Genomic DNA, 10,139 nt, shown 5'->3' with positions numbered 1-10,139 from the left:
ATCAGAAGTCGACATTCAATATTTTTACAATTGATAACATAACCAGTGTCCTTATCATAATAATTTGTTTGTTAAATGACCACAACTTATCCCCACCGCGCGGCTCTCTTTTGGTAGGTTACTCTAATTTGTATGTGCTAGGTGCGCCATCTGGCGGATTACGCTTGTTCATAAAGGAGAGATACTTGGTGTAAGTGTAGTTTCCCATCACTTAAGCATACCAAAAGACGCGAAGTGCCTTGTTAAGTGTTTTAATTTCAATGTGGTAACATCATTAAAGACAAGCAACAACTATCGACAGAATGTGGGTGAAAAAATTCAGGGAGGCAGTTAAGCATTAAATCCTCTTGCATGTTTTACAAAGCATCTCATTGTCCTCCATAAAAACAATGTACTTTACATTTTTACAAACAAATCAGCAGACCAGCATGTATTAAAAATATATAATTTTACAACCTCATAGTGTTGGTCAAATCCCAAACAACTCACCGCTCAAAAGGGCTAGTAATGTAGTGACGCAACTGGCACAAATGTTATTCATTGAGGCTCTTTTGCACCACTGCAGTGATTGGTTGGTTGGGTGAATGACATGTGCCTTCAGGTGGGCCCGACAACAATAAAACATTTTTGTGATAAAACCAGTCTCAATAATAAACCAAACGCACAAGAGTTTTACAGCACAAAGATGATTCAGACATTAAATGTGGATAAGTGTATATCAAGAAAAAAGGCTAAAAATTGGATCACAGTGCTCATATTCTCTAGTTTCAGCGAAGAAAAGAAGCACGCATCTGTCGGTCTCTGCTCATCAAAACTGCCCCTACAGCGTTGAACTTTGAACTTGGCTCTTTGAGACTAGCTTTGAATTTAGCGGAGTTTAGCAACGGTTTCGCTATAGTCTAGTTAGAGGATAAAGCTAGTCTTACAGAGCCAGACCTGCATTACAGTATATGCCAGAGGACAACTATAGGGAATTTTGGCCTAAAAATGAGTGAGAATTACTGCAAGGATAAATGTCTGAAACTGACAAGTGGTGATTTTGTGAAATTGTAAGCAGATTTGAGAAAGAGCATTGGATGGTCCAAAAAATATAATATATATCTATGGTGAAAATATCCAACATGTCGAAATGTCAGAGGCTTTCCAAGCAGACCAGAGAAGACGCCAGTTAGACTGTAGTCATAAAATGCTGTGGAGCAGAAACAGCTGTACTACTTCCAGTCTCCACAGAACAAAACAACATGTGTAGGGAAGATACTTGTAGACTAAGGGACCCCTTTCATCACCTACAGCCCTTGATGACTAAAGCTGCCTGTCAGAAGCTGGAACAGCTGTCAACATGTTGAACTTGTTTATTCTCTTCCATACTCCACATGCTATGTGTTACCACATTCACATCCCCCGCGCCTGTCTTCCTGACCGCCCTCACAGATCTCATCACACAGAAAAAAGAGAAGGAGAAGTGCCAGACCTCTAGGATCAAGACTGACTGAACAGGAGAGTTACTCATGCTATAGGAACTGTCTAATACACTCTTCGTGCTATCAGTGCTCTCGTCTACGGAACAAGAGGTGAACACAGTACATGGGAAAGCATTCAGTGATTCATTTTCAGGTGGCCACTATCATACGTGGTCCTGTGAAATAGTGATACATGTGCCTGCCCTCCCTCTCTCTTTGTCTTACACACACACACACACACACACACACACACACACACACACACACACACACACACACACACACACACACACACACACACACACACACACACACACACACACACACACACACACACACACACACACACACACACACAAATGTAGTGTTTTAGCCTTGTACTAATTGGACGACAGATCCACAATGGTGCCATGGGTCCCTGTTTTAAGTGTTAATTATCTCAGAATACTACCTTGCCGCATGGCTATACAGACATTTATATTTTAAACTGTTGCTCATAGAAGTTGTTTGTGTGTGTGTGTGTGCCATTGGTGTTCAATACTCTAGAGCATGCAGGGAGACTTATCAGTGCTATTCAATAAATTTGGGTGGCAAGAGAAGGCACTTCACACTAAGGAAGGACATTTGAATAATAATGATAATAATAATAATAATAATAATTTGATAATGGGCAAGAGAGAGAAAGAGAGAGATTGTGTGGGTGTGTAAGTCATAAATTAGTTTTATTGAGGTTGGGGTGGCCATACTTGGTATTAAACTTTGGCACAAATAGTGCAGATCCTTAACGGATATAATTTCATGGTGTGGTGCTGGTAAACAATCTTACCATCTGCTCAATCTATCATGGTCCAATTTCACACAATTCATCACAATAGAGTAGCTGACAAATGGTAGCTTATGGGGTAAGGCCAGTGTCTATCAGTAAGGGACATCTAAGAGATTCACGGGCAGTGATACAGTGACCTTTCACATGCCACCTGCTGTCATTCTGACAGACAGAGAAAAATGTTCCCCTGACAAGAATCAAAACTAGAGGCAGAGGTTGTGGTTTAATAAGTGAAGTTACTAAATTACTTTTTTTTTTTGCTTTGCCCCACCACATCTTGATGGCAGAACTATGGCTAATTCTAAATGTCTGTGTAAATGTAATTGAGGAAACCAAGTGTCCCAGTACAACACCCTGAATGATTGTGCACAACACTGATTCTGATGGTTTCCAGTTAATTATGACTTCATTTAGCAGGTCAAAATCACCAACTTTAGTATTAAGGGATAAACTATTGTGTAATGGACATTCAGAATAAATGGCAAAGGTTGTATAACTTACAGTAGAGCCTATGTGAGAACAGTCTTTTATCGTAGAATTACAGTGGATTTCTTCTACAATGAAAACTCACAGATCAGTCACCTTTGAGTGCTGCAAATGTGCCTAGGCTAATAACTAGGTGTTAGGTGAAAGCAAATAAACATTTTATTACTGTTTTAACACATAAAATGCTTCTGATGGTTCTGTTCATCATGCAAGACACAGCAAACGATTCCTCCTGTAACTCCTTCAACAAAATGTTAATTATGCAAGTACAGTTATCCACAGGTTAGAAAATAAAACAAAAAACATAACTTGTCTAAAAACACTCCTTAGTCAGCAAAAAAACATATTTCCCTTTGCGATATTGACCAAGCTTTAGTGAATCACCCCTAAGATATTCTAAGGCCATCGAATAAAGACAGCCTCGGTGCAAGGGCAACATATTGTCACTATACATCGTCGCCGGACACCTGTGGCAATGCCTAATGTTAACCAGTGCCCTGGCACACATTCTAGTGAAATGCTTATCGAGTCCAGTCTTTGTTCACATCCTAGAAAATCCCAAGGGTCCATTTTTTCATATAATGTACATGTAAAAACACTTTCAAGGAGACCCATTTCTTTAAAAACAAACACAAATCTACGCATAAAAATACTGAAATAAATTGATCATTTCCTTAGATAGCAATTCATTGGGTCATTGGTCTATGGGAGCCCACAAAGGACAAAAAAGGATGGCTCGCCATTGGGACCCATAGGTTCTGTAAGGCCATTGGTTCTCTTCCTGAACGCAAGACAGAAGAAATGGCTCATCAACTGAACAGGCATCTCTTGAAACAGAGAAGTCTTAAGGAAAGTGAGAGGAGTGAGGTTTCCAAGGGTACCACAGCAAAGATTTCAGGAGAGAAGAGAAAAAATAAAACCCAGCGTTGATGGTTGAGTTAGCCAGCTGAACACTCTGATTTGATTTAGCCTAGTAACCCACCTGCTGTCAATCAAGTCAATCGGCTCCTCCTAAGGCCAGGGAGAAAAAAAACTCTCCTGTCTGAGAGCCTTCTTAGTAGGCTACAACTCCAACCAGACGCTCACTGGGAAATGGCTTTCAACACCACATATGCAGACACGGTTGGCTCCCAAAGTGGTTACAGCTAACAGCGAAATAGGGTCAGCAGCAAACTGGTCCTTGCTCTAGTCACAGTTGTGCTTTTTTTTCTTTTCTTAAATGTGTGGGTATAGCTTGTCTTTTTTTTCTGTCATGTTTCACAGTTTTTCTCTCTCACAGTGTGACTGTCTTATTTTGTTGGGGCAACTTCAATCGAAACGCGGTGATTGCGAGGCGTAAGTTCGGGGGCAGGATGAACCGCTTCCCTTCTACTTCCACACCATGAGCGGCCTCTCCTCGCGCTTCTGCCACGGGCTCTTCTTGTTCTCCCCGTCGTCGTCTTTGTCGTCGCCGCCGTCGTCGTCAGGGCTGGTTGCGGAGTTCCTAAGCGTGTCGCTGGTGCTGCTCCGGGCACTGTTGTCACGGCTGCGCCCGCTGCGGGGGAAGGTACCGCCCCGGGCGGGTGCCGCGTCCTCGTCCAGCAGCGGAGTGAGGGAGTTGTCCTCGGGCGAGTAGAGCGGCACGTGGCTCTCGTTGCTGCTGCTGCTCGGGGGGTCCGGCGGCTCGATCACCGGGAGTTTGGAGTACGACTTGCCATGCAGCTTGCGCTGCTCCATGCTGCCCTCCTTGGCTTTCTGCTCGTCCCGTTCACGTCGTTTTTGCTGCAGCTGGGCGGCGCGGGCGTTGCGCAACCCTGACCGGTGCTGCTCCTGCTCCAGCCCCGTGGTGGTGATGATGGGCAGGCGCCCCGTCGACGTCTCGTTACCCAGCTCGATGTACGAGTGCCGCACGAGCGAGTTGGCCCGCCCGTCCAGCGACACGAACCAGGCGCGCGGCTGTGGCTTCACGCCCAGTTCCAGTAGCTTCTTCTCCGTCAGTGCCTGCAGCTCGCCATTCATCTGCGCCATGGTCGAGTCGTTGAACAGCACCGGGATGCGGACAGGCCCTGAGGAAGGGTCAGGCGTCCAGTCCTTCCGACCGTCATCACAACCCTCGCCCTGGCGCTCCCCTCCCTCCTCCTCCGTCCCCTGCTGTGACTGCTGGCTCTGGTTCTCCTGCTGCTGCTGCTTCTGCCCCTGGCCCGGCCGTGGCAGCGTCATGGTCACCTGGATACCCTCCATGTCATGCTGCAGCTGCTGCTGCCGCTCCATGGCCTGCTCGATGGCCGACAGGTCGGAGGACAGCTGCACGTAGTGCGCCGGGATGACCAGCGTGGGCACCACGCTTCGGTACATGCTCTCCGTCATCTGCTCCATGGAGTGGCAGAACACCAGCTGCCCCTGGGTGTTGCCCACCGGGGGATGGGAGGCTGTGTACTCTGGGGGCTTGCCGTCCTGGTAGTGCCCGGCGAAGGGAGGCAGGAGAAGGGGTGGCGAGGGCATGTCGGAGGTGTAGCCCTGGTTGTCCTTGGCGCTGTGGAGGTGGAGGTGGTGGCTGCGACGGTCGTCGCCGTCGTCCCCCGAGCTGTAGCGGCCGCTGCAATCGTCGCGGAGCAGCAGCGGGTCCAGGTTGCTGGTGGTGGTGGTGTTGGTGGAGCGGGCAACCTTCAACTGGAAGCTCTCCTTCTCACCTCCTCCTCCTCCTCCTCCTCTTCCTCCTCCTCCGCGGCGCGTGAGCGTGTCAGAGTTCACCTTCGAGTGGCGCAGCTTCTGCGCGGCCGAGGCGGATGTTGGAGCATTCCGGAAGAACTCCTCGCGCGAGCTGTGCAGGTCGCGCGTGGAGGAGAGGTCAGACTTGACCGCGTCGCTATCGCCCATGCACGAGGCCGTCTCCAGGTGTCCGCTGCTGATGAGGTGCAGCTGGGAGGTGGAGGTGCACTGGTCCCGCTTGGAGCTGTCCAGCGCCGCTGACAGGTGACGTTTACGGTGCTGCACTCGTGGCTTTAGGCACCTCCTCCTGGAGCAGAGAAGCCAGCCAGTATTACTTATTATTATTTTTTTCATTACATTGTATTATTAATACATTATTATTACCATGATGATTATTAGTATATTAATTAACTTCAAGTGAAAGAAAATGGTTCAGCCTGTCTCTCTCTGAAAGACATATACAGTGGGGAAAATAAGTATTTGAACCCCTGCCGATTTCACAAGTTTGGCCACTTGCAAAGAAATGTGTGATCTATAATTGTAATGGTAGTTGTATTTTACAAGTGAGAAATAGAATATCAACAAACAAATCCAGAAAACGGCATTTTATAACATTTATGACTTTATTTGTATTTGATGCAGAAAATAAGTATTTGAACCCCTAAGCAAACAGCAAGAATTCTGGCTCCCAATGACCAGTTATGTGCCCAAGAAGCACACAGATTAGTCCTCATTAGGCCTAACAAGGTACACCTGATCTCAACTGGTGACGTGTATAAAAGAAACCTGTCCAAAGAATCATACTTCACACCTTCAACCTCACCACCATGGGCAAGACCAAAGAGTTGACCAAGGAAGTCAGAGATTGTAGACCTGCACAAGGCTGGAATGGGTTACAAAACCATCGGCAAGCAGCTTGGTGAGAAGCAGACAACTATTGGTGCGATTATTCGCAAATGGAAGCAACACTAAACAACTGTGCATCTCTCTAGGTCTGGGGCTCCATGCAAGATATCCCCTTGTGCGGTATCGGTGATCATCCGAAAGGTGCAGAATAACCCCAGAACTACACAGGGGGAGCTTGTGAATGTGATGAGCTTGTGATACGTCGCTTTGGACAAAAGCGTCTGCTAAATGACCAAATGTAAATGTAAATGTAATGATCAAGGCAGCTGGGACCACAGTCGCCAAGAAAACCATTGGCAACACACTACGCCGTAATGGTTTGAAGTACTGCAGAACTCTCAAGGTCCCCCTGCTCAAGGAAGCACATGTACAGGGCCGTCTGAAGTTTGCCAATGAACACTTGAATGATTCTAAGGAGGATTGGGAGACAGAATGTGGTCAGATGAGACCAAAATCAAGCTCTTTGGCATCAACTCGACTTGCCGCGTTTGGAGGGGGATGAATGCTGAATATGACACCATCCCCACCGTCAAGCATGGAGGTGGAAACATTATGCTTTGGGGCTGTTTCTCTGCCAAGGGTACAGGACGACTCCACTGCATCGAGGGGACTATGGATGGGGCCATGTAATGTGGAATATTGGGCTTGAACCTCATTCCCTCATTCCATCCCATTGAAAATGCAACCTTAAGGATTTGGAGAGGATCTGCAAAGAGGAATGGACCAAAATCCCTCCTGAGATGTGTGTAAACCTGGTGACCAACTACAAGAAAAGTCTGACGTCTGTGCTTGCCAACAAGGGTTATTCCACCAAGGACTAAGTCATGTTTTGCTAGGGGTTCAAATACTTATTTTCTGCATCAAATGCAAATTAAGTCATAAATGTTATAAAATGCAGTTTTCTGGATTTTTTTGTTGATATTCTGTTTCTCACTGTTAAAATATACCTACTATTACAATTATAGATCACACATTTCTTTGCAAGTGGCCAAACTTGCGAAATCGGCAGGGGTTCAAATACTTATTTTCCCCACTGTACACACACAGACACACACACAAATGTGTTCAATGGCAACGCTCACACAGCTTTTGCGTGCAGTGCATCCAAATGAAATTGGCAGGTTTTAACACTAAACACATTAACAGTGATGGTCATAAGAACACCATCTACATGAGCAGCAGTGGCGACACCAGCGCATCCACTGAGAGGTGTGGGCCCGCCCACCTGCAGTAGTACAGGAGGACACACAGGAGGATGAGGACCAGCAGCGCCATGGAGCCCAGAATGGTCAGAAGGAAGATGGTGTGGTAGGTGGTGATGTCACCCAGGCCAGAGGGGTTCAGAGCGGTGCCTGACCAAAAAAGAGAAACACACATGCGGTATGTACTTCCATATCGGGGCCTTTTCACATCGCCTGCCTCGCGTGTGCGTGGCGGCTGCGTTACCTGTTGATTTTCATTCCGGCGCCCATGTATATATTTTTCAACCATGTTCGCAATTGCATGTTATGAAAAGGGAAAGTGGAGGTTACATGTGTACTAATAGTCATAGCAGAAACCCATTGTAGGCCGGGTGCACTCTCTTTCACTTGTGTCACTGCACAAGGGTAAACTAAAATTAGGATAGGGCTGGCTGTAGCAGTGCCACAGTAGTAATGCTGGCGGTGTGAATAAACACAGGCAAACAAGCGCAGGCAGTTCAGCAATGTAGGCTGATGTATGTGAAAGTTGATCTCACTTTGAACTCTAAAACAAATTGACATAAAATAAATAAAGAATGTATGATTTGAATGTACATGTACAAATACTACAACATAGATTATTACTTGAACCAAAAACATGCTGATACACAGTGTACAGTATGCTCTCTGTGTCACCATGCAATCTGGTTTTGAATATGCAATAATATTAACCATGAGAAAGCCATTAAATATCCATATCTCTGTTTATCTGAAACACTTGTCCTGAGTATCAGATAACAAATTCCTTTATGCACGATTGACAAGAGATGTCATGGACGATTTTGATCATGTACTACAACCTTAGTAGCATTTGAAGGAGGCTGGGTTTGACAGACAGTATCTGAGTTTTACCCAAGACCAGAAAATAAAAACACAAAACACTCATCTGATTACAGTCCAAGCTTGATGAGTCAAAATGATTCCATTCGGGCTAAAACTGGTTCTGTACTGACGGATCTACAAATGGTATTGGCAATCGCTGTACATCATTAACAAAAGCCAGATGTGAGTTCCCATTCAACTGTAATGTCTGTAATTTAAGTACTCCAAATGGCCCCCCCCGCCCCCTGCTGAATTTACCTGTAGAGGATGGGAAGGCTGCCAGCCAATAGCCAAGCTGAGGAGCCACAAAGCTCCAGGTCAAGTGGGATCCATCTTTCCTAATGTAGCCTGCTCCACTCCTCACCCAGAGGCCTGTGGGAGGAAATTACATCATAAAGACAAAGACAGAATCACATTAGTGTTTTACGTTAGGACATGGAGATACATTAGAGCTACACAAAGCAAATTAGGATACAGCCAATACATAGGGCATTGTTGTGTAACTGTATAAGTAATAATTCTGATAAAACACACAGACAGAGAGAGACAGGCCTCCACCCACGTGGTTCAGATTGTGTCATTAATTGAGGCAAACAAGGACAGACCAGGGAGGGAGAGGGTGATGTTTTCTTTTTGGCCCTGAAGGATAGAGATGATGGCTTCAACTTTATGTGTTCTGACAGGGTGATCCCTAAAACACATCCCAGCCCCATCCAAACCATGACTGCAACAGCAACACCTCTGCTTTATATGTCAGTATGTGATTTCAACACAGACACACTCAGAGGATGTATGGCTGAATTGTAATTATCCAATTTATAGATCTTTTGGATGATGGTTACATTCTTCAGAAAACCTTTTCATCTCATGGCTCATTCACTGTACTGCTGTTTAATAAGATGAGGGATAAATATTCATAGTTGTGCTTAAATAAAAGCCTTTGCACCTGAGGATACACTTCAGAACGATGAACAAAAGCCATAGAGCTGAAAATACTACCACTGTCAACACAAGGGGCCTACAAGAACTGCAAGCAGGGATCCATTACTGCCCATCTATTAGTTATGCCTTGACAGTTACACTCTCACTCACAGTCAGGGCTATTAATAGCAGATCTGAGATATTCCAGAGCCCCCACTAACAACTCTGATTTGTGGCTACATGCTATACTAACACCACATGCAGCACAGCACTGAGGGAAACTGATGGACAATCCACCATAAAATGCATCAGGGCAGGAAGGGAGCACAGAAAGCGTGTGGGAGTTACAGCGTGACAAAGAAATGGCCAGGGTTCAGCTGGTACATGCCTGTAATTCTCAATGACAGCCAGCAGTGGGCGCCGTAGTCACACCTAAAACTCTGCTGTGATGTCAGTCCCATCAAAGCAGAAGCATGGGGCTTTCCCAGATCCCCCCACCCCCTCAGCCCCAACCTCACTTGGCGGAGCTCGACCGGCCGCCCTGCCAGAGCTGTCATAGCCCCCCTCACCCCCCCCCATTGTCTGTGATCCGTCTCCAAAGCAAACAGTTGGTGAGGCCTCCTCAGGAGCTGGGGCAGTGTATGGAAACAATGGCGGTTTTGATTGGGTCTCTGGGGGTGGGGGGTGAGTTGTGGGGGGCATGGCCGCGCGTCTCCTTATGACTCTTAATGAGGAGAGGAGGTGGCGTGGATAACAGGGTGGTGGGGAGCGTGACCGTGACCATGACCA

General features: G+C 46.2%; 1 protein-coding gene across 1 annotated transcript in view; it reads right to left on the bottom strand.

The window, feature by feature from the left end:
• Positions 1–2,163: 2,163 nt before the first annotated feature.
• Positions 2,164–10,139, bottom strand: part of fam171a2a (family with sequence similarity 171 member A2a) — a 51,403-nt gene continuing 43,427 nt past the window's right edge. The window contains exons 6-8 of the mRNA XM_012816751.3: positions 8,688–8,801; positions 7,592–7,718; positions 2,164–5,767 (exon numbers count right to left, since the gene is read on the bottom strand). Of these exons, the coding sequence (XP_012672205.2) occupies positions 4,141–5,767; positions 7,592–7,718; positions 8,688–8,801 (1,868 nt within the window). The 3' untranslated portion in view covers positions 2,164–4,140. The remainder of the gene's footprint in view (positions 5,768–7,591; positions 7,719–8,687; positions 8,802–10,139) is intronic.

Source organism: Clupea harengus, chromosome 1 (assembly GCF_900700415.2).
Source record: "Clupea harengus chromosome 1, Ch_v2.0.2, whole genome shotgun sequence".
Classification (NCBI taxonomy): domain Eukaryota; kingdom Metazoa; phylum Chordata; class Actinopteri; order Clupeiformes; family Clupeidae; genus Clupea; species Clupea harengus.
Note: the sequence above shows the minus strand (reverse complement) of the source record. Positions and strands in the feature narration are given on the sequence as shown.